Genomic DNA, 23,803 nt, shown 5'->3' on the forward strand with positions numbered 1-23,803 from the left:
TCTGGCTAAGCGATTACTCACGTTTTGCTGCTTCAATATAACTTAATGGCTTCCAATATTCTTTTGTTGGGACTATTTATTGCAACTTTTACAGTTTCTTTGGCATCCGATCCAAGCCCGCTTCAAGATTTTTGTGTTGCTAACCCCAAAGGTTCCGGTATTTTACTTATTCATCAATCTCATTATTGTAACATTAGCAAGAAAAAAGAAATATATGGTTAATTACAAATGTTGTGAAACTGTGCAGGTTTGGTCCATAATGGCCTGGCTTCATTATTTTTGTCCCTGTCTTCTTTATTTCGAGTAAATGGCTTTACATGCAAGGATCCCAAACTCGTGCAAGCTGATGATTTCTTCTTCAGTGGGCTTAACGTAACCGGCAACACTTTCAATCCTGTGGGATCCAAAGTGACTCCAGTAACAGTCACTCAGATTCCCGGACTCAACACACTGGGGATTTCAATGGTCCGGATCGACTTTTCGCCGTCCGGGGTCAACCCCCCCCACACACATCCTCGTGCTACTGAAATATTGACTGTGATTGAAGGTTCCCTGGAAGTGGGATTTGTCACCTCCAATCCCAATAATAGTCTCATCTCTAAAGTACTCGAAAAGGGGGACGTGTTTGTGTTTCCTCAAGGTCTTGTTCACTTCCAACGCAATACTGCCAATGCTAGTGCTGTTGCTATTGCAGGACTCAGCAGCCAAAACCCTGGAGTAAATAACATTGGAAACGCAGTTTTTGGATCCAATCCCCCCATCCCGGACGATCTTCTCGCAAAATCATTTCAAGTGGATGCAAAGACGGTGGATTTGATACAGTCCAAGTTCTAGGCAGACTTGGTTATGCATGCAATAACGATTTCCTGTTATATGAATATTAATTCTTTTCACGGAAAAATGGATTTATCAATAATTAACTATTTTTACCTTTATTCTATTCGTCCTATCAACTAGCTAGTGCGTGATAGTGTTCAAGATCCATCATGATTTGGTCTCAACGGTATAGCTCTAAAGATCATCAGAGCAACAAAATTTAAATAACGAAAATCAAATTGTTAAATCATAAAAAAGTTCAACACACAATTTGATAATACAATTTGACTAAGTTGATGGGGGTTTAATTCACTTAAATTATGTTAACCAAGACAAACTAAATGAAAATTGAAATCCAACCCCACCCCAATAGGAGTCAGAAAATCCCTTTTTTCTTTGGATCGGATTCAAAGCACTAGCACTACCTATTGTCGGAATATGGCAGCGAATTCATTACCAACCACAAAAGATATACATGCATGACTTGAATATCAACTTGTTTAATCTGTTATATTATATATAGAACCAAGTACGCTGTGAAACATAGAAAAGATCAGAGATGACCAGTGCTCAAATTTTATTCATGTCCATTTTTAGTATGCTTATAATTGCAGATGGCGCAGTTACTGCTGCCACTGGTTCCAACCCAGAAACTGATTGCGAGTGCAACAGTACGTCACTCAACCGCGGGGACTTCCCTCCGGAATTCGTATTCGGGGCAGCATCATCCGCTTACCAGTGTGAAGGTGCATACAAGGAGAACGGGAAAGGCCTCAGCATGTGGGATAATTTCACGCACACGTATCCAGGTTCAAGTCCCTTTAGAGTACCTTAACCTGTTATCCTCTCACATTTTAACATTTTAATCAGACTACTCCCACCAGTGTTCATGACATCACTTGTTTGTTAAATTAATGGCTAATCTCAGATAAGATATTGGACTATAGTAATGGAGACGTAGCAACTGATTCTTTTCATCTGTACAAGGTACAGTTCTTGGAACTTCCAAAAAAAAAGAAAAGAGTGAGCTCCTTTTGACATCCTCCATCTTCTTGGTTGTGTAGGAAGACGTGAAGATTGCCAACGACTTGCGTCTTAATGCCTATAGATTTTCGATATCGTGGCCACGGATATTGCCAGGTCCTATTTCATATTAGGGCTCCTGATACTCGCGACTGTTTTCCAACATATTCATTTACAGTTTTAATTCTTGAATATCTCAGGTGGAACGATTGAGAAAGGCGTAAATCGGGATGGGATTGAGTACTATAATAATTTGATCGATGAACTTTTAGCTAATGGTTGTGATCTCTACTCACAAAAAGCTGTATGATATTCCACTTAAACTCCATTCATCTCATTCTTCTCCACTAATACGCATTGAAGGTATAGAGCCTTTTGTCACCATACTCCACTTAGATCTGCCAGAAGCTTTGCAGGATTCATATGGTGGGTTCCTAAGTCCTCAAATTGTGTAAGTAAATACAAAATTTATTCCAATTTTATTCATACATGGACTCGATTGACTGTTATTTTCCTTGAAATGAAAAGTTTGACATCAACTTTATTAATTCTGACATAAATCACCCAGGGCCGATTTTCAAGACTTTGCCGACCTCTTGTTCTGCGAATTTGGTGATCGTGTCAAGTATTGGATCACTATAAACGAGCCATGGACATTCAGTTCGCACGGTTATGCATATGGTTCATTGGCACCAGGCCGGTGTTCTGATTGGCAAGGTCCCGGTTGCATGGGGGGTGACTCAGCCGTCGAACCATACATCGTTACACACAACCAGCTTCTGGCTCATGCTGCTGTTGTAACACTGTATAGGAAAAAATATCAGGTCTCGTATATATTTTCCTAAGCCCTCAAGTTCATTGTATCCAGAAAATGATCACTTGTCTGCCTTAAACTATATGCAGGAATTGCAAAAGGGAAAGATTGGAATTACAGTTGTTTCATATTGGTTTGAGCCATATGATGAGTCGCAAGAGAATAAAAATGCCAAAGATCGAGCCCTTGATTTCATGCTAGGATGGTTGGTAACTTTTTATTATCAACTTTCGGTATTATTGACACTATTATGATTCAACTTTTTCTCAATATTATGATAATACTCAAGCTTGATTGATGCAGAATAAAAAGAAAAAAGAAAAATCAAATTTTACTAAAAATTTACTCAGGCTGAGCTTTGATACAAAAATTACAAGAAGCTCGAGTTCTGGTATTCATTTTTGTGCTACTCTGGTTGCATGCACTCGTACTCGGTCTAGGGATGGACTAGAGAGACCGAAGTGCCATGAATTAACGTTAATTGGACGCCCTTAATAAACCAGGAAATTCCATGCTACTAAGTATTCTAATAAACGGTAGCCAATATATGAGCGATCACCCACCACATAGGGTTATTGTTCTGGTTCATATACATATTTTTTCAATAATTCCTCTGTATCAAATTGAAATTCAAAATCAATGATATATTCCTCTTTTCTATCCGATACAAATTGATTGAAAAATATATCAAATTTTTTTTAAGAAAAAAATTAATTTTTTTCTATATATTAATGAAAAAATTTTGAGCCGTCTAAGCAACCTAGGCGGCCGACTTTTTTAACAAAGCCCAGAGCCATCGTCTTTCTGAAGCGACGGCTAGGCGGCTCTTCTTAGAACACTACCCAAAGAATCCATCTAAGATGATTTAGGCAGTACCGTAATGATAAAATCTCGTTACCCTAATAAACCGATTACTTGTAGGACAACTGATTTTGACATGTCTCGTACAGGATTATGGAACCATTGACAGTAGGTAAATATCCAAACAGCATGAGAGCACGTGTCGGAAGCAGGCTGCCCGAATTCTCAGACGAGAATATAGACAGGCTAAAAGGGTCCTTTGATTTCATAGGATTGAACTACTATGGTGCCATTTATGCACTTAACAAGCCCAACTCTTCAAGCCTCAGCTACTTAACGGATTCAGAGGTCGAGATCACAGGTTGCTCCAAGATTCATTGGTTTCTTGAATCGACTGATATATAGTTAGAAACAAGACCAAGCTTTGATTGATTTTTATCAAGGGGAGAGAAATGGAAAGCCAATCGGTGCACAGACAAGAAAATCAAGCCCGATCTATATTTATCCAAAGGGGCTTCCACAGATTTTGAGGCACATCAGAGAAGAATACAATGATTCACTGATATACATCACTGAAAATGGTAATTTACCAACAAATTTCAAATGAAAAATTACTCGATAAATTTCAAGATCATTCTGTCTGTTTCAGGGATTGATGAGGCTGCAAATGACAGTTTAGATATCTCCGAAGCAATCAAGGACGACCCGAGGAAGGTCTATATTCGTGACCATCTCTGTTGTCTGCATCAAGCTATCGAGTGAGCATCACCTTTTCCCGAATTCACATAAAATTTGTCTATACTGGTTAATTATACGGGTGCAGCGCAGGAAGGATGGGATTGATGTGAACGGGTACTTCGTGTGGTCACTAATGGACAATTTCGAGTGGGCATCCGGCTTCTCGGTTCGTTTTGGACTGAATTATGTTGATTACAAAGACAAACATCTGACAAGATATCCAAAATATTCTGCCAAATGGTTCAAGGGATTTCTTGAAAGCCATCCCTCAAGAATATCAGATCAATGATCCCATAAAAAATGTTGCACGGATATATATCTCTAACGTCAACATCATGTATGGAAATAAGGATTGTTTGCTTCATCACGAAAAGCAAGATGAAATATGAAATATAGCTCGAAAACTCGAAATATATTCATTTCATTACTCAGAAACTCATACTGAAAATGAAAATAGTAAACTGTAATCGATGAAGTATGAAACAGTCCAATTAGAGCCAGTGATGTGCATTACGAGTAGCTCAAAGAAAGCACAAATTGAAAAAAAAATGATCAGCACTTCAAAGAAAGCATACACGCAAGTGTTACTCACTTCCTGATATGTTACAGGCATAATAACACCTTTTTAAACTGACATCACAGCTTTGCAAACAACACCAAGAGGCAAGAATCAAAGAATTGGACCTCGCGAATGAAATTAAACAAACTGAATAGAAGACCTGAAAGCCAGCGGCTATACTACGTACCAACTTCACTTTTTCCATCTCCATCTCCTTTCTCTACTTGTGCTATGTAGATGATGAACAAAGATTCCACAATCCTATTACATTTGAGTGCACACAAAAAATGGAAAGATACAATCCCAGAAATCACAATACCAAATATAGCTTCTGACCTATTGTGTAAGAGTGCCAGTATCTGAATTTTCTTCTGCCCGTGCTTCCACAGATTTCGAATCATCAAAAGGCCTCAAATAATGAATGCTAGTAACTGAGTGTTCTCCAGCATTGCTGCGCAACCAAGCTTCTTGAAGCTGTAAAACATATTCCAAGTGCCACAGAACTTCCCCCATTGTCGGCCTGCTCTTCCCCTCATCTGCAAGACATTTCTCAGCAATCTCTCCAAATCCCATCAATGATTCAGGAGAATACTTTCCACGGAGTTGTTCATCGAGAACGCTCTCAAGCAATCCCTCTCTTTGGCAACGCAAAGCCCATTCTGCAAGATTTATTTGATCTTTCGGTAATGTAGGATTGATAACAGCTCGAGCACAAACAACTTCAAAAAGGACCACACCAAACGAGTAAACATCAGATTTCTCAGTCAACTGTTGCCGCCTGAAATATTCAGGATCAAGATAACCAAAGCTTCCTTTTACCGCAGTGCTCACATGTGTGTGCTCAAATGAAGGACCTGTTTTGGACAGCCCAAAATCAGCCATTTTTGCAACAAAGTTCCCATCTAACAATATGTTGGTTGTCTTCACGTCTCTGTGGATGATTCCCCTCTCGGATCCTGTATGAAGGTAGTGTAGTCCTCTAGCTGCACCGATGCACATTTCCAATCGTTGCTTCCAACTTAATGGTGGTAAGTCACTCCCAAAAAGATGATTCCTCAGAGTTCCATTAGCCATATATTCGTACACCAAAATCATTTCATTCTGTTCATCGCAGAATCCAATCAAAGGGACAAGATGTCGGTGCCTTAGTTTTGACAACATCTCAATTTCCGTCTCAAATTCTGCTAAGCCCTGCTGAGATTGTGGATTGGATCGCTTAATTGCGACAAGGGTCCCATCATCAACCTCTCCTTTGTACACCTTACCAAATCCTCCCACTCCGATCACTAAACTTTCATCAAAATTAAGTGTTGCTGCTCTAATCTCTGTTACCGTAAAGCGCCTCCCGGATCTGACAGAGCCAAATTGTCCATTTGGACTCTGACAACTCATCGATCCTTTTGCATTGGCAGTGCTGTTCCAAATTGATCCATGGAGGAACAAAGGCCTCCAGCCAGGAGAGGTCTTCTTGGTACCATTTTTTTCTCTCTTCTTCTTACAGAAACAGACGGCCAGCTTACAAACAGCTGCAAGAATGGCAATAGAACCAATACCCGCTCCAATTCCAACCCAAAGGATTAGCTTTCTTGAGCTTTTGCTGATTTCTGGATCACTATACTTCTGTACATAAGCAAGATTTCCATTCCGACTTAGCTTGAAAACCTCCAAACCACTCAAAAGAGCATCAGTTCCAGCAGAACCAGTACTTGTATCAGGACCTAATTGTATCCAAAGAGTCTTGGTTTTAGAAGAAATTGAATCCAGGTAATCCTCATGATATGCCTTGTTTGTTCCTCCGGCTCGAACAAAAATGTCAAAGTTTTCTGCAGCAGTTTTATTGTCAATGTATATTCTGAAAATCCTCTGATTGGGCTTATCATACAGTAGCTCACAGAAGTGCAGGCGGACTAGATAATCAAAATCTGGATTGACCTCCAATTTCCATGACATGTTGAATCTCTTTTCCAATACTTCTGTATTCGTCAAAGTTCTTGCCGTTTCATAGACAAGAAGAGGCGCCACTGTTGTGTCATTTGGAGTAGCATAAGTAATGTTAGATTTGTTATGGATTTCTGATCCAGCATCTGAATTTATCATGTAACCTGAATCAGTTTCCCACGTTCTCCAAAAAAAAGAATCTTGTGCAGGTTTGATGGATGAACCTCCAACATTCAATCGATACATGGTTTCAATCCCCCGTTTGTTTAAATTCAAAGAGCTCAAGCCACCATTTACGCCCACTCTCCTCACCGAGTCAATGAACATCTTATTGTCTTCTGGAATCATTTCTATTGCATTCACGAAACCAAATGAGCCTTTAGAAGGAACAAAATTAACAATTGTTTCGCTAGCTTCAACACCAAGGAAATATTCCTTCACCAAATATGGCAAGCTAGAATTAATTCTTGAGCCAGGAAAATTTGAGTTCTTGTACAAAATCTCACCAGGAACATTGAATTCAGAAAGTAGCTTCAAACCATTCACCTCAACAGCAAAGTAAGAGTCATTGGCATTGTAATTTTCAAATATCAATGGATAGAAATGAAGCCTAAAAAAATAATTCCCGGTTGTTCCTTGAAAACTATAATTCATGTGGTCTGTAAAAATCCTGGCAGTTCTATAAAGCGGCTCGTAAACTGGATCACCATTGAACATTGTGCTGGAGGCTTCAATACCAGGAGTAATGAGGGTGAAATTGTTGCCTAAAACCTTGTCACCAGTCCATCTCCTGCCATCTACATTTACACTCGAATTCGACCCACAATTTATCAGAAAGGACTGAATCTGAGATTCCACGGTGCTTGCAAACACAAATATGATAACCAGAAACAATATACTCAAAATTCTCATGCCTTGAACCTTCATCATTCACCTCTTGTAAAACAAACCAGATTTACTATTTTATTTTATTTTCCCCCCAGTTGCGCTTACTAGTTTTCTCCCCCACAGAATTCAGAATTCAGAATCCAATACAAGCACCAGTAAATAGCACCCAGGGACAGAAGGGCATCAGATAAAAATTAAAAATCTTAGGCTTGAACCAAACGAATCGCTACCTGCAAATACAACGCCAACAATTTTACCTCTCGTGTGCACATATTTTTCTACAGCATACTCATTTTCCAGCCAATATTTTTTTAAAAGAAAAAAACGAAGAAACTCCAAAAATATATATATAAAACAATGAGCTAGGACATCAAGTTACCTTCATCAGAGAAATCAAGACTGAAAGCCACCAAGAACTATTGAATCAAACAAGCAGCTAGCAGATCTGGGCCATGAACCAGTTAAGAAAAGGAGGGATTTCAAATGGCTACCGACAAACAGTACAAGAAAGGAAAGATGCAATCTTTTTCTGCGAGCCTAAACATACAGAAAAAAGGAAAAAATCCCAAAAAAAAAAAAAAGAAAAATGGAGTTTTTGAAAAAGGTTGAGGAAGATGGAACACAAGTTTAGGCTGAAGATTAAGGTTTCAAAACAGACTGGAAAACATACATGTCATTTATTCAGTCATGTCTTGTTTTCTTTAGAAAAGAGCCAAGAACCCTGCATATATTGTGTATATATATATATTGTTATTAGCTGTAAAATTAAACAACTTCGAAACTTTATCGCACATTAAGTTGTAACTGCTTTACTGCAGTCATCTTTTTTTATTTTTTTTCCCAAAAAGAAGAAACAGAAAAATGATTGTGAAATTTCTCGAATTTTAACGTTTAGTGTTGGATATAGAAAACGTAGGGTGAGTGGCAGATGAGTGTTTGGTTGGCGAATTATGAACGGACCTCCATTATTAGCCATCCTCACATGCATTTGTCTGATTGATCAACGTTCCATTTCTTGCAAAATAATATGCAAAATATTCATTATTACGGAATTCAGGAATGGCACCTCCAGCTTGCATGCTGACTGAATTATTACTAGATATATCTCAGAATGTTTTTTTTTTCTAATTAAATTTATTTTCTTGATTTTGAAAATTGAAGTAACTTTGATATCGCGAAATGAAAATATGAAATAGTTTTTATTCTCAAAACAATTTTTGATATAAATTAAAATAATATATATTATACCGAGTCATGATACATGCGATGATACACGGAGCTTGTTTCATTAAAATTATTTTTTGTCCTAATTTTTTTTTCTTATGAATCGATTTTCTTAATACAAAATCTCTTATAAAAAAAGTATTTGTGCAATTATGTTGTAAAATAATTGATAGAAAAACTTATAATGGACAGATGAGGGAATCATATGGAATGCTTAAAAAAAAAAAAAAAGGAAGGGTATTCGTCAATATTCATAAATACGATGTTTCAATAAATAATGACAAGTCACATGCCTTAATAATCCAATTTTAAAAATAGAGACAAAATTGGTGGGCTACGTGTGCACTAATCCTAATTATTTCTTTTAATTTAATTTCAATTAAAAGACCATTCTTGTTCATTTGGCAGGAAACCATGCCGTTTTCCAGCGTTACATAATTTTCAATCATTTGGGCTGAAGGATGATAATCTGTATTAAATGATTCGATAAGATCCAGCTGAAATCTCCAATTGAAAAAATAAATAATTAAATTTTATGTCTCTTAAAAATGTAACCACCGATATATTAAAATTCCCTCTTAGCCTCAGTCGCCCATCTTCATAATCCTATGTACTTTGGGCAGTTCCGCCTAACAAGTGACAACAAAAAAGAATCAAGTCCTAAATAACTGGTGCAAGCACTGCCAGATTTTTGAACTAGGAAAAAATAAATAAATAAATAACTATATTGCAGAAGTGTTTTGACTGTTCTGTTGAGGGTGACAATCGGTGTCGTAACATCGGCAGGAACAAACTTTTGCAACTAAAATCCAACTGTGTAGCAATGCTACATAGATAGTAAGAATGAACATAATACGTGTAGTTATAAAACAGGTCAGCTTAACAGCCATCTCTCAAGAAAGAAAAGATATCCTCTGTTGGAGCAAGCCTACATTTTCATCTGATCTGACTAGCGAGAAAATAAATTATATGTGGTCATCTACATGGAAATGTTACTCTGGGAAGAACAACTATCACTTATAGCTCAGATGTACATGGGGTAAACAGGACTTCTTGCCTTGGTCACAAGATCTATCAACTTGCTTGGTTTCCTTTTTCCCAGGGAAGAGCTCCTCTTGATATCACGGGCATGGGTATTTTTTCTATCCAATCAATATGGAACTCAGTCAATGTACTTAGATTGGTACAAAACTTTTCGTCCGCACAAAAAGCAGCAACTGGTCCTTTGAAGAAATCTGCATTCGTCCTAAAAATATACAAAATTAGACCTCATTACCTTAAGTCACATAAACTCTTGCACATATATGAAAAATAATACGAGCTAGCTATATTCATAATGGTAATAACATATAAGCTGAAAATTGCAGCCCATTCTACTCTGTAGTTTGTACTATAATGGTAGACAGTAAAGACAAGGTTTTGCACCATTTTTTATATAGCCATCTCACACCGGATTCATAATAACCATCCTGGCCTCAGCAATGAAATGTCAACATATACAAGTAGTTTTGGGCTAGTTTCTGTTCTATTTTCATTTTTTTCCCTCTCCTGAAAATGAAGGTGGATGTATAATTAAAGCTGGTCATGCATGCCTCAAAACGCTTTCTTTTTTGCACAAAACCTCTATTTGCACTAATTTCCAAGTATCAGTTTCCCCTCCCTTTCTCCTTTTACTCATTCCCACTTAGCTGACACTTTGCCTAGTGCAAATGTAGAATTGTAGATAAGCATTCAAGGTGGAGCATGTATAACCATTGACCATTCAGTGCACAAAACACACGTTAATAAAGCAACAGTTTACAGACCATACACAAAAGAAATAAGGAACAAGCTTCTTGTCATTGTATGACCAATCATGACATAGACAGACAGAATAAATGCCAAAAACTGAGAACCATTTAACAGATGTCTTTAGGTCAAGAGATCTCCTACCATACATGCAGTTTACTACAACAGCTTGATGGATTCTCCACTCAATTCCCTTCGGACCAACTCCAGGATCTCAATAATCTGCAATTCAAGTAAATCATGATTTCTAGCATTTGCTCTTATTCTGATAGCTTACGGAAAGAACTCAAAATCCACAGATGATTCAGTTACCACGGAAGAACTGAAGAAGGTATATCAGATAAATACATGAATTACAAAGACACTGGAGGTAACAGAAAACTAAGACACTTGAAACTTATACTAGGCTTACCCCAGAATAATGCTTTAAAATTGGTAAATAATGATCCAGTGCAACATATATCTTCTCAAGCAATCTTAAGAGAGTGTCAACTTCATCTCCTAAAAGATCGACCTGAAATACACACAAAAATGCTTACAATCAGATAAGTGAGCCCATGAAACTCGCCTCTGCGGATTGCAAACAGGAAGAAAGGGAAAAAAAATACTGATTTTAATGTGAATGTCTAGCTATCCGAAGCCACAAACCTGTAATGCAAGACTTCACATGAGTTTCATCATGGCGTGCCTAATCATTTGTCTTGTGTTCATGGTGTCAACTTAAATTATTAAGCATACAAAGCAGATATGTAAGTAAAAATCCTAACAGATATTTTGGTCACTCAATGAAAGTTTCACGTCATCCAGGAGGCCATGGAGTGAAGAATAGAAAAAAAGGATCCAAAAACAGAATCAATAATGTTTAGCCCAAATCATGATTTTGGTAAATAGTCGGAACAAAAATTTCTTTTTCATACAAATAGGTTTCGTCTTAGAGAACACAGCGCACTATAGCATGTGCCTAAACTAAAAAGCTTATAATTTACTTTGCAGCTTGCATATCGCTGATACAAATCAGTTATTCTCTCCAATTCTGCAGACTTTTTATAAATCTGTGCTATTTTCAATTCCATAATCAATATATCTACATGCTATAAAGAAATATTTAGTCATAATCACTAACCCTGCCATCCTAGTGCTAGGCTTAGACATCCATAAGCATAAAGTCAAGTCCTTACCTCAGCCTCAGCCTTCTGGAGATCAGCACATCTTCTCTCCAGTTTACATCTGTATGTCAGCCCTGATCTTCTGAATTCATTAGCAATCTCGGTCAGAGATTTCAAATTAGAACTCACGTCTTCCAGCCTACCAATCACAAAGATGAGCCCAAAAACCATTAGTACAACAAATCTTCAAAGTAGATCTCATCTTTCAGCCGGATATTACCAACAAATATAGGAATTTGATTCTAATGGATGCTGTGTATGTCAAAAACCTAAAAAGATATGCTGTGTGCAAGAAAAAGTACTGAATTTCAGTTCACATCAATCTCCAATAGAGGCCTCAATAATCCTCAACCAACATATGATATACTATAATGGTATAGAGTAAGCACCATTTTGCCAGGAAATGGACTTGGGATCACAATTAAAATAAAAGAACCTTTCCAAATTGATACTTAGAAAGCATTTTCATGAAGTTTTTACAGAATAAGCATTTAAATTCATGAAATTTTTTATATGCCCCCCTTCAGTCGGAATCTATTATACTTGGTTCAAAGAGTATGAATGTCACATCTGGAAATAGCAAGCAGAAAATTAGTTAAATATATAAGAAGGTAAATAGCAGCAAAACCTGAGTTGAAACCAAATATGAAAAATTTTCATCGACTTGAAAACTTAGAAACTCACAAATCCATACGCTTAGCTTATAAGGCATAAAAGAATAAGGATTTTCACCTTAAATTGTTCTTTTTTATCATCCCCAATATTCTGCATTCAAAATCATCAAGCTTGTTGGACATTCCATTTACAACAACCGTCACAGCTTCAATGACCATATTTTGTTTCTCCCCACTAGCTTCCCTCAAAATTAACCTATCTTGCCTTTCTTGAGCAAGAGAAAGTGCCGTGTTTCTCTGTTCTATGGCTTCTGTTAAGTCCTTTTTTGTTTGATCAAGCTTTTGTGTCAGATTGTGTATTTCAGCTTTATCAAGTTCAATCTTCTGCATTGCCTCCATAAGCTGAACCTTAACATTGTTGCTAGCACTAATCACCATTTGCTGCTGATCGATATTTTCTTTTAGCTTTCTCACCTCTTGCGAGGCCAACTCAAACTGCTCCCTCTCTTTTGACAACGAAATCGACAAGTCCATCACAGACTCTTTCTTATGTTCCATTTCTTTGTCCAAATTTAGAATGTGCTCCTTTAAATTTTCCTTTTCTTCAACCTCCAATTTTAATTCACTTTCCATTTTGAGAACTTTAATTTGTAGAGAATTTCTAATTTTCTTCTCAGACAACAATTCCTGATACAGGTCTTTGAGTCTTTCCATGGCATCCTTAATAGCATCCTTGAAAACCATTCCACTCAATTCTTGCAATATTAATGGTTCAATATCTGAATCATCAATTTCACATCTACTACAAATTTCAGCAGGAAAAGAAGCTTCAATGAAAGGATCACTGTAAACTTTTCGCATTACAGCAAGCTCCACAATTGAATCTTCAGAGTTGCTTCTAATATGTCTGATCAGCTCTTTCATGGCACATTTATGTACTTCTTCGGTCAGCGAAGCTTCCATGCATAAATCTTCCTCTGAGGACTTCAGACTTGCCACAAGCTTCAACATATTTACATCATTCGAATATTGCTGCATCAATTTCCCAGTAATGTCTGCAAGCTGCACTTCCAGAAACTTCAATTCACTTTCCTTGTTAGAGAGCGTGTCTCTGAGCTGGCAATTATCAAACCGAAGGCTTTCAATTTCACCTTTCAATTTCACTACACTTTCAGCATTATTTATCATTGCAGGAAACCTCTTATTTTCCGAAAGAAAGCAGTCCAATTTTTTCATTACTTCAGGTATCTTTTCCCTAAGCACATTAAATTCCTCATCTTTCCGGTGAGTCACGTATGATCTCCTTTCATTAAGATAATCTCGCTTTAGACTAAAATATTCTTCAGTTCTCTGTTGTATAGCAGACTCATGATACCTTCGTATCTCAGTTATAATGCCATTAAAATACTTGACCATGTCTTCCTTAGACAGGTGCTTCAGCTGATGAAAATCGTAGCTCTCATGGACGTTAACTTTAAATGCCTCAAGCTGTCCATTCCCTTCACTAAGAGATGTTGGCAGGCTAACATGATTGCTGAAGGCTTTGCGGTGCAAATGGTCCAAATCATGAGACCCATGAGAAACCAACCCTGTTTCTGTGATTGAGAGAGACTTCGCAATTGCATCTAGCTGAGTTCGTAAACTAGATATCTCATTGAACTTTTCAAGCCATTTTTCATCACGGCTTCCATAAAATTGAGCTTGTTGTTCCCACAACTTCTCTTCATACTCCTCATGGAGACTTTTAATTACACTTTGCATCACCGTATCCTCTAGTTTCCCTGATACATCTTGCACTTGCTGCCACTCGCAAAGAGATATCTTTGATTGCTGTAAAATATCATCGATCCGTACGAAAACAGTGTCTACACTTGTCTTCAGCGGCTTCAAAATCTTATTGATGTCCTGAGAGTTTTTACACTCGTTATCCTGTAAAATCCCACCCAACCCCACTAAACCAACACCCGAACCACTCTTCTTGATCGAATTATATCCTCTAATACAACGAATCTCCTTCTCAACCTGCTTGAATTGCTCTTTTGCAGCGTTCCTGAAACCTTGTAAAGCCTCCCTCATTTTATCGTTCTTCACAAATGCATCAATAGAACTTGATAGCTTCCCACAATCCCTGTTTAATCTTATAGCTTCAAATGTGCTAGAAACCACATCATGAGATTGCAGGCTTTCCTTCAAATTGGCCACTTCTAGTTCTTTAGTTTCGACTCTTTCTGCAGCCTCTTGCTCCACTGCAGTCACCATCCCTTTAATAATAGAATCACTAACCATTCGTGAAATCATCAACCGGTCATTTATATCTTCCCAATACTCCTCCAAATCCTCCAGAACCTCATCTGCTAAATTCCCTTTTCCTGTTTCAAACTCACCAAAATCCGAAATCCCATTTCCAAAGCTGGCTTGCTCAAGCACACTTAATTGCTCACACCCATTTCCATAGCTCTCCTGCTCAAACCCATTGTTTACAACATTTACTTGCTCTAACCCACCACCATTTTCAGATGAACTAGAAAGATCCTCGTTTGAAACACCAAAATCCTTGAATACCTCTTGACTCTCCATAACACATATGTATACCTAACTTTTAGTAGAAGAAAAAGTCAAACTCACCAAACCATCCAGCTGAAACAAACGCAATAAATTCAAGCACCCACCGGTAACGTAGATATCATTAAATCACATGCAAGAAGCCGAAAGGTAAAGTAGAAGAAAGAGCTGGAGATGGAAATAAAACTCACAATTTTGTGTAAATTTGCTATCTTTGGACCAGAAACTCTAAAAAATCACAAATTGACTGGTCAAATCATTTAAAGAACCCATCACAACATGTTATTGATACCCTTTCTTCAATTCCAAGTCTCCTTGGATAATACTTAAATGTTTCTAGGGTTTCTAGTTGAGGAGAAGAGAGTTGAATTGAGGTAAACAGACGAGCAGTGGAAAGCAGGAAAGAGCGGGAGTGAACTAATGCATTAGAGTTAAAAATTAGGTCCAAATACACAGATATTTACGTAAAATGCCATTACTCCACTTCAACCCGTGTCGTTCTTTAATGAGGGTAGATTAGGACAATCACGTGAAACCGGAGCGGCGTATCTAGAATTTGTTGGTATTTGAGAGCAAAAACGACGACGGCCGACGATTCTTCTCCATTTTCTACTTTTCACTTTTTACGGTATAAAATATATATCTTCCTTCGTTGTACTTAATTTATAACACAGTATGGTCAATTTGTTTTTTCAGTTTTATAAATAATTATATCAAAATATAATAATTGTTATAATTATAACTAGCTAAATCTGTTTATTATTTAACATTTTCTTCAATTATATGACTACATAATAATATTAAAATATTTTACGATGAATTAACTCAATATCATTATTACACTTTAACGTTTAACTAGATTAGTCGACCAACCGCGCTAAAAAAGAGTTTGAAAGAGCTTTTACTTATTTTAAAATGATTTTTCTAAAAATTATTTTGAAATAAGTGAGAAGTAGAAATGAAAAGTATTTGAAAATAAAAGTCTAAAGTTGATATAAGCTGACATTTGAGTGCTTCGAAAAAATTGCTTCAAAACTTAAATTTTAGTAAAATGACAATAATATCCATAATTTATACATCATTTATATTTTTAATTATTTAAATTTTGGTATCCACACCATTGACAATGTGTTTATATAATAATTATTATTTTTGAATATTTTGTATCAAAATTAATTTATCTTTTTATAACATGAATGCTTGAAATTTTATATAAGATTAATTAAAAAAGCTCGCGAAAAAATTGTATATGTTAACAATAATATGTAAAAAAAATTACGGAATGCAAATTATAAAAAATACAAAACATTTTTAAAAATAAATGGTTGTAATAAAATGTAAATAATTTTATGAGTTTCATTCCAAAGATTCCGCATTTTGACGATCAAAGAAAATGAAAAGGTTCAGGATCACAAATTGACTATACCAAATGCATTGTATGGGAAATCAGTTTGTTGTTGCAACCACAGAAATGTCCAAAGATTTGTCAATAGTCAGCATGTTGCGAGGAAGACTTTTCATTATAATTATTGAAACAAAAGATATGATTGCATGCGCTGAACGAAACTGATCGGTTTTAATGGAGTTCACACGACCAAGATCAAATATCACAGAAGACTGTTTCCTCCAATCCCTGATGATAACCATTGGCTTCCGGCAAATACATGCCAGTCAATGTTTGAGGCCACTCCCGATCAAGAACTTTGTGTTCAGTTAAAGATTGCTAGTTAATTATTCAAACTAGCGTAGCTGGTTGAAGGAGCAGAACAGAGTCACAGCTGCATGCATCTTGTCCCAAAAAAGCCACCATCTGCAAGTTGCTGGAGTAAACATAAATTACTTCATGGTTAAATTGGAAACGGAACAAAGCACAATGGAATTAAACACAGGAACTTCAAGAAAACAGTGCAAAAGAAGAGTTGGAATAAAAAGAAACAGGCATCAAAGGTTGAGTAGGAAAGTAACTTCCAGGAGAAAAATTTGTGTTTTTCAGATTCAAATCTTTACGCTGATCAGAAAAGAAATTTTTTATTTCCCACCAGAAAAAAAGATCAACATATCTTTAGAATCACCACACTATTAAACCACAAAAGAGTCATTATTAAGGTCATGACCACCAGAACATAACACACGAAAAAAATGATGACTAATCCAAATGCTTCAATCAATTTTAGTCTAGTTTGACAAAACCCTACAAAAAAAAAAAAAAAAAACCAATCTCTGACAGAATTTGTACGCATAGCTCCATTGACCATTCACATTACTCAAAATATTTCATGGTTCCTCAGCTTTCAAACCCATGGCAATCTCTTAGAACGTTAAATGATGAAAAAAATGCAGGAGAACCCAAATGGTTCAATAAATTCTAGTTTCATCAGACAACCCTTTAAGCAAAAACACCCATTTCTGACATAATTTATGAGTGTTGTTCCATTCACATTTACTCAATTATTTCATGGTTTCTGAGCTTCATATCCATGGGCGTATTCTATGCCATGGCCTGCATCCCATTTTGATAAGAAAGTAATATATTTTCAGATAAGATCTCCTAGAGTGATAGAACACTGGTTGTATCAGTCAGTCGCTGTTCAACAAGCTCTGACAGTCAATTCGTAGGATGTAAAAGTATATCTACATTTTGTTGGATGTATTGAATGGCTCATAATTTTATGAACCAAAATATTGTAAGATACCCAGATAAAACACTACAGAAGATGTTCTAGCAGTTTCATTTATTTAAAATTTCAAGGATATGAGGGAGACAAATCTAGCTTAGATATGATGCAATGGTTATAATAACATCCAAGGATTTTATCATATCTATTAGACATTCAATCTATAACTGCTAAACAAGTAGACTATGTGGATGTGATCAGAAGCTCATTGGTTCTAATCAATCAGTCACACCACATAGAAAAGGCCATTGATAAAGCAGTCACAAAAGTAGATTAAAATGGCCAGCACAAGAAGAGTAAGTCTTTGTTCATTTGTGTTTTGCATCTAAATTTTGTATCAAGCAATAGACATTTAGATTCCTAGATTTCATTGACCAAGTAGATTATATTTCAAAAAAAATTTGTGCGATTGATTAAAAATGAGAACATTGACAGAAGAAGCAAGGTAGGTTTGTTGGGTATAAAATACTTTTTTTTTAAGCAAGCCTTATCTAATCTCTGTTTCCTCCTCATCATCCCCTATGATTCAATTTGACACTCAACTCAGTAGACCAAATGAAGCAATTACAGTAGTGAAACCGATGACTGAATACTTAAATGACAAAAAAGAAATCAATTTTCTTGAGACAGTTGTAACCAACTCAACCATGCTTTTCAAGCAAAAACTGACCTAATGGACTCAGAAAGTCAACATTGTTTTGCCCATGTTTGGATCTGTCTTTTTTTATGTGTTGAATAATGTGGTATATGTTGGGCTTTATTTTCTCAATGAGACTTTTTTCCGTACATATCATTTTTCACACCAGAGATATATATTATATAATACTACATTTTTTAATGGTGTATAGAATGTGTTCAAATTTTTAAACATATTTTATTGGATTAGATTATAATATTTGAACAATAATAGCATTTTTAGGGAACAATGAAAAGTTAAATTGACAAAATTATAATAGGAAGATAAAAAAATGATAGAGAATGTGTTTTGGAAAAAGATTGCAATTTTTTTATTTCATTTTATGGAAATGGGGAAGGACGGTAGAAAAATGAAACCATACATTTGCTTCACTTTTTGGAAAAACTAATAATCTAGATCAGTTTAATCCAAATTCCCACTCTCGTGAGACAATTGACACTTCTACTTCAATGTCGTTTATTGACATATTGTATTCTCATATACTAAACACTCCTTCAAAGCAACTATATACTGTGCGAAAAAAATATGCAGCATAACCCTTGCCCCCAACCCCAAAAGAAACACCACATCATCTAACCTTATTCATAAAAATAAAGAACACATAGATAGGCGTATCTTACGCTGAATAACTAGCTTGAACTTTTATCTTTACCAACATCAGACACTGTGTCTGTCACGAGCGTCATTGGTCTCTGATCCATGATCTCATCTATAATCCCAAACTCCTTTGCCTCTTCAGGTGTCATAAAGTAATCACGATCCATATTCTCGTGAATTACTTCAACAGATTGACCAGTATGCTTTGCATAAAGTGCATTCAATGAGTCCCAAACACGAATGATTTGCTTGGTGTGAATGGTCATATCCTTAGCCTGGCCACTATATCCACCAGAAGGCTGATGAATCATAATCGTAGCATTTGGCAGAGACTTCCTCTCACCCTTTGCGCCAGCAGACAATAGGAGAGAAGCCATTGATGCCGCTTGACCAAGACATATAGTATTGACTGGAGAACGGATATACCGCATTGTATCATATATGGCAAGACCTACAAAAAAGTTGAGACTTGAAGTGCATTGTACCATAGATAATGCACTAGACATTCCTTCACCTGTTTAAGCCTAAGCGAAACTTAAAATGGAGAAAGTTAAAATTTTATTGCAGTTTCCAAAAACTATAAATAAACAGGAATAATTCTGAAGTTATTTTATTAAATTATCAGCAGAAAAAGGATAAAAAAAACACCTTTCATTCACCATTAACCTCTTTGTTAAACCCTCAATTATACCAAACACTCGAGATTAAAAACAAGCGTATGGGATATTAACTCCTTTTTCAAGAGAAAAAAAAATACAGCAGTAGCGAAATGTATCATGTCTTGACCATCAAAATTGACATTAAACTTATACTGAGTGAACCCATGCTCCTAAATTTGCTTTCTAGGCAAGAAGAAAAGAAAAAAAAACCCAGAAAAACGTAGTGTACCAGCCGTGACAGCGCCACCGGGGGAATTAAGGTACATGTGAATAGGTTTAGATGGGTTTTCGGATTCAAGAAAGAGGAGCTGGGCAACGACAACGTGAGCGGTGTCGTCAGAAATGGGGCCATTGATGCAAATTATGCGCTCCTTAAGCAGCCGCGAGAAGATATCGTAGGCGCGCTCTCCACGCGACGAGTGCTCGATCACCATCGGTATCAAACTGTAGCATCTTCCGTCATTAACATATTTCGAGGTTGGGTGCCGCCACATGCTCCGTTGACAGAAGAGGAAGCTCCTCCGCATCATCTTCGCTCACCGATTTAGGGTTTATTTGTCTCGCTGAAATGCAATCGGAATCGGCCGGTAAATTGTGAATGATTTAACCGGAGATTAATTTTACTTCTGATATTTACGATTTCTATTTTATTTTTTCTAAAAAAAGGTTTATCAAGCAATTACCATTATTATTCGTCATTAATTAATTTACTTCAAAAAAAATTCATCTTAATTAAAATTACATTTTAGTCATATTTTATTTTTTGATTTTAATATTAGATATTATAATATTTAATAATATAATTAGAATAATAATTAATGATGTTATTAGTATTTAATATTGACTGCAATCTTTGGGTACTACTTTCTAGAATCGCAAAAATGTTTTGCAGAGAATATCTTAATAGTATTCGTGCAATATGATAAATATATTTGGTCGATCGTTGTGGTTTAGTGGGAAAAACATGGAAAATTTGCTGAATTATTATTGAATTTATACAATAGCAAAACTAGCTGGAAACTTAGACTTAACAAAATGTCAATCGCCTCGTGCGAAGCTAAGAAACAATAGTCTATGATGATGGAGGGACAATGATATCTCTTGCCACACCAGGCATATCTACATGATTCAAATTTTGGATATTGTCGTTGGACAAAAACTTGTGTGAGACGGTCTCACAGATTTTATTTTGTGAAACATTTCTTTTATTTGAGTCATCAATGAAAAATATTACTTTTAAAGCTAAAAGTGTTATTTTTTATTGTAATATCGATAAAGTTGACTCATCTCATAGATAAAGATTCGTGAGATTGTCCCACAAAAGACCTACTCTGTCGTTGATTTGATAATCACTTGGCTGACATTGGTTTGAAATATGACGTTTTTACGCACAAAATCCATTTGCTAGATATGAATTATTCATGGACAAAATTACCATCAAAGCCAATATAACAAATTAAAAGATTATGATGAAGTTATCATCTTATGTCCGAAATCGGATCATTCATCAATATTAAGTGGGTGTGGAGCAGTTGGGCACATGCCAGCCAGCCAACTTTTTGTCACACAAAGTCAAATGTAACTACTGCCAAAGAAACATTCAGCCATTACCAATAATTGCGAGAAAAAAAACTGTCACGCATCAAACAATCCTATCATTAGCTAACACAAAACAATAACAACATCATCATTGACTCATTGTTATTGTTGTTTAAAAAAATTACAAAGGAAAATACAATTAAGAAAGAGAGGAGAGGATATGTAATAAAACAACCTCTCTTCTTTGGATCTCTCAAATTATTTAATGCACCCGAGTATTGTAATATATAGATTAATATATTGGTGTGTATGTTTGACTCGGCTTCTTCTTGATATTTTCTTATTCTTCGTTTCTTGGAAATTTGTACGTATTACATTAAATTAGCCATTAGTTGTTCTTGAATTCTCCGTATTCTTTCCGGGTTATTGTTATAAAGGAAAATATGAATAAGGGTCGTGCGAATACGTCTCCCGAGTTAGTTCCACCACCATTAAACATGGAACAACAATATGACGATTCTGCACTAGAAGGTACCCAAGCATCACAGTATTATCCTATTTAATTACCAGTTAATGATCTTTTTTTGTGTGTGTTGAAATAGATCGTAAAATTTGTGGGACGATCAAGGTTTTAAATCTTCTATTACACACGGTACTGCATCTTAAATCATCTTTGTGCGAGGATATTCGTCCCCTTGGTAGAAAGATCTATGTAAACACCGTTGAGCTTTGTCTATTGTGTGTTTTTCCTTGAAATGTTGCAAGATTGCCATTCAAATTCTTCATAAATGTCAATTTTGTTATTCAGGGGTGGCAGCAAACGTGAAGTTGTTGTTAAAACTAATCCAAGATCACAAAAATGCCTGCGATAAAGACAAAAACGACAGCAGGAGAATGCTGAGGGTGGCCACTATGATGACCATTCTTGATAGTGTTAGAAGCAGAATCCAAAAATGCCAATCTATTGGAAACAAAAGATCAGAGGCGGAGCTGCGGCATTGCAACACCGATGTAAGGCGGAACAGCATCCCAAGGGACACGAAAAATGGGAACGAGCCTGTGGACGACGAAAAAGAGAGGCTAAAACGAGAGCTGAATTTAAGTTTAGCCACACAAAAGAGCCTGAGTGTTATGTGCACTGGTTTAGGGAAAGAAAGGGAGATTATGGCCACACAGCTTTCACTCAAGGTTCACGAGTTGAGCGAAATGGAGGATCTTATTAACGAACTCAAAAAGCAGAACGAGAGATTGCTAGATAAAGTAAGGGGATGTGCCTCAGAGCATAAGGAGAAAAGGTCATTCAATGGTATGGGGAGAGGAGAGTCACAAGGGAATGTGGCATTGCAAGAGAGAAACAAGGAACTCTCGGAGCAACTCCTGAAGTCCCTTGAGGGATACCGATCCATTAAAAAAAAGCTCAGAGAAGCACAAGAAGAGAACATGGTGATGCACAGCACGATTGATGAAATGGGAGCGAAAGTTATCACGAGTATCGAAAGAGTTCGATCTTTTAAGGAACGCACATCGTTATCTTCGAGAGACTATGTTTCTGACGACGTCCGGGAGGAGATCGTGGCGTTGGAGGGTATATTTCACTACTTCCAGGAATGTGTGAAGCTAAAAGGTCTAGCATGAGAAGAAGCAACTCCCATTTTGGTGGGAACATGCATGGCTTAGATTCCTTTAGTTTGTTAACATAGTTGGTCGTTGGCAACGTTGTACGTTTTTCAGTGCAACCATTTGATGATCTATGTAGCTCAGAACGATTTCATTTCCTGAAATTCACTCGTTAGCTTTTGTTGTGTATATGTATCCTTGTTTATACAGTGTGACAAATTTTTGCATTAATTTGTCACAATGTTCTCATTTTTATTATTTAGATAAAAGTAAAAGCTTAATTTTTATTTTCATATGGTTATTTTATGAATTTATTAAAATAGTTGATTTTTAATACACAAGATATTACGACTTTATCAAAATAATATGATTTATTTACTAAAGTTTTCACCTTATTTTTACACATATGATTTAATCAAATAACAAATTGGGTCAAATAATTTATAACACAGATATTTTATATTTTCAGGTAAAATAATTATTAGACATTCGAAACGATTTGTATCACAACAAAAACAAATTTGGGCCTTAATCAGACCTGAATTATAAAAGCCCAAAGGGCCTGAATTAGAACGCGTACTTTTAAAGCGCCGTCCTCAAAAATAAAAATATGACCGTTTGCCTGTTTATTCACGCTTCCATATTTCCCTTCTTCGCCTGTTTAGATTTTTGAATTGCGTAAATACTTTTTTTCACCGAATGATTGATCGGAGTTGTCTAGATTAATCCCGGTCGGACCGGGAACCATGGTCTGATTGGAGGGTACGCGGCGGCTCTCTTCTCTTGCGTTACACACACTCACAAAGTTCACTGCTCGTCACATCTTTTTGTTTCACTCGACGTGTAATCAAGTTGTTTCTTCAATTCGTCCCAGAAATCATCTTAGATGATAGGTACGACCGCCATCTCTTTTCTCGCTGCATCACATCGTCAAATTTCACTGTTATTGGATCTCTTAATCGATTTCGACTGTTCAATAAATTTGTATTACGTTTTTCTGCCAGGATATCGATAAACTTCGTGAAGAATCGAAAAAACCTTAAATTTGAACCCACTTACACCTCCCTGTTCTCCCGGTGTTAGATGTG

General features: G+C 36.3%; 6 protein-coding genes across 12 annotated transcripts; 3 read left to right on the top strand and 3 right to left on the bottom strand.

Moving 5' to 3' along the window:
- Nucleotides 1-36: 36 nt before the first annotated feature.
- LOC140980130 (putative germin-like protein 2-1) lies at nucleotides 37-834 on the top strand. The gene is made up of 2 exons (XM_073445819.1): nucleotides 37-157; nucleotides 248-834. The coding sequence occupies exons 1-2, from the start codon at nucleotides 46-48 to the stop codon at nucleotides 832-834; spliced, it is 699 nt and encodes a 232-aa protein (XP_073301920.1). The 5' UTR covers nucleotides 37-45.
- A 501-nt stretch (nucleotides 835-1,335) lies between these two features.
- Nucleotides 1,336-4,990, top strand: LOC140980129 (beta-glucosidase 24-like). Of its 2 annotated transcripts, none has more exons than XM_073445817.1 (11): nucleotides 1,336-1,625; nucleotides 1,745-1,803; nucleotides 1,881-1,956; nucleotides 2,040-2,117; nucleotides 2,203-2,290; nucleotides 2,408-2,663; nucleotides 2,743-2,858; nucleotides 3,604-3,815; nucleotides 3,898-4,035; nucleotides 4,104-4,212; nucleotides 4,283-4,990. In XM_073445817.1, the coding sequence occupies exons 1-11, from the start codon at nucleotides 1,376-1,378 to the stop codon at nucleotides 4,479-4,481; spliced, it is 1,581 nt and encodes a 526-aa protein (XP_073301918.1). In that variant the 5' UTR covers nucleotides 1,336-1,375; the 3' UTR covers nucleotides 4,482-4,990. The 2 variants fall into 2 exon arrangements, with proteins under 2 accessions (XP_073301918.1, XP_073301919.1); XM_073445818.1 differs by having other exon boundaries at nucleotides 4,278-4,450.
- LOC140980128 (probable receptor-like protein kinase At1g30570) lies at nucleotides 4,880-8,310 on the bottom strand. 2 transcript variants are annotated; one of them, XM_073445815.1, is made up of 3 exons: nucleotides 7,957-8,310; nucleotides 5,088-7,807; nucleotides 4,880-4,980 (listed from the first exon to the last, which is right to left on the bottom strand). In XM_073445815.1, the coding sequence occupies exon 2, from the start codon at nucleotides 7,617-7,619 to the stop codon at nucleotides 5,088-5,090; it is 2,532 nt and encodes an 843-aa protein (XP_073301916.1). In that variant the 5' UTR covers nucleotides 7,620-7,807; nucleotides 7,957-8,310; the 3' UTR covers nucleotides 4,880-4,980. The 2 variants fall into 2 exon arrangements, with proteins under 2 accessions (XP_073301916.1, XP_073301915.1); XM_073445814.1 differs by having other exon boundaries at nucleotides 4,880-7,807; nucleotides 7,957-8,309.
- A 1,294-nt stretch (nucleotides 8,311-9,604) lies between these two features.
- On the bottom strand, nucleotides 9,605-15,344 carry LOC140980593 (WPP domain-associated protein-like). 3 transcript variants are annotated; one of them, XM_073446511.1, is made up of 6 exons: nucleotides 15,123-15,344; nucleotides 12,488-14,961; nucleotides 11,768-11,894; nucleotides 11,002-11,103; nucleotides 10,734-10,811; nucleotides 9,605-10,047 (listed from the first exon to the last, which is right to left on the bottom strand). In XM_073446511.1, the coding sequence occupies exons 2-5, from the start codon at nucleotides 14,944-14,946 to the stop codon at nucleotides 10,749-10,751; spliced, it is 2,751 nt and encodes a 916-aa protein (XP_073302612.1). In that variant the 5' UTR covers nucleotides 14,947-14,961; nucleotides 15,123-15,344; the 3' UTR covers nucleotides 9,605-10,047; nucleotides 10,734-10,748. The 3 variants fall into 3 exon arrangements, with proteins under 3 accessions (XP_073302612.1, XP_073302613.1, XP_073302614.1); XM_073446512.1 differs by having other exon boundaries at nucleotides 12,488-14,965; XM_073446513.1 differs by having other exon boundaries at nucleotides 10,739-10,811; nucleotides 12,488-15,344.
- Nucleotides 15,345-16,432: 1,088 nt separating this feature from the next.
- Nucleotides 16,433-20,175, bottom strand: LOC140980205 (ATP-dependent Clp protease proteolytic subunit 2, mitochondrial-like). 2 transcript variants are annotated; one of them, XM_073445916.1, is made up of 3 exons: nucleotides 19,789-20,175; nucleotides 18,924-19,351; nucleotides 16,433-16,741 (listed from the first exon to the last, which is right to left on the bottom strand). In XM_073445916.1, exons 1-2 carry the CDS (start codon nucleotides 20,087-20,089, stop codon nucleotides 18,933-18,935), a joined length of 720 nt encoding a protein of 239 aa, XP_073302017.1. In that variant the 5' UTR covers nucleotides 20,090-20,175; the 3' UTR covers nucleotides 16,433-16,741; nucleotides 18,924-18,932. The 2 variants fall into 2 exon arrangements, with proteins under 2 accessions (XP_073302017.1, XP_073302016.1); XM_073445915.1 differs by having other exon boundaries at nucleotides 16,433-16,751; nucleotides 19,789-20,174.
- Nucleotides 20,176-21,254: 1,079 nt separating this feature from the next.
- Nucleotides 21,255-22,946, top strand: LOC140981133 (uncharacterized). 2 transcript variants are annotated; one of them, XM_073447415.1, is made up of 2 exons: nucleotides 21,255-21,629; nucleotides 21,907-22,946. In XM_073447415.1, exons 1-2 carry the CDS (start codon nucleotides 21,542-21,544, stop codon nucleotides 22,731-22,733), a joined length of 915 nt encoding a protein of 304 aa, XP_073303516.1. In that variant the 5' UTR covers nucleotides 21,255-21,541; the 3' UTR covers nucleotides 22,734-22,946. The 2 variants fall into 2 exon arrangements, with proteins under 2 accessions (XP_073303516.1, XP_073303517.1); XM_073447416.1 differs by lacking the exon at nucleotides 21,255-21,629 and adding an exon at nucleotides 21,655-21,750.
- Nucleotides 22,947-23,803: the final 857 nt, after the last annotated feature.

Source organism: Primulina huaijiensis, chromosome 7 (assembly GCF_012295235.1).
Source record: "Primulina huaijiensis isolate GDHJ02 chromosome 7, ASM1229523v2, whole genome shotgun sequence".
NCBI lineage: Eukaryota > Viridiplantae > Streptophyta > Magnoliopsida > Lamiales > Gesneriaceae > Primulina > Primulina huaijiensis.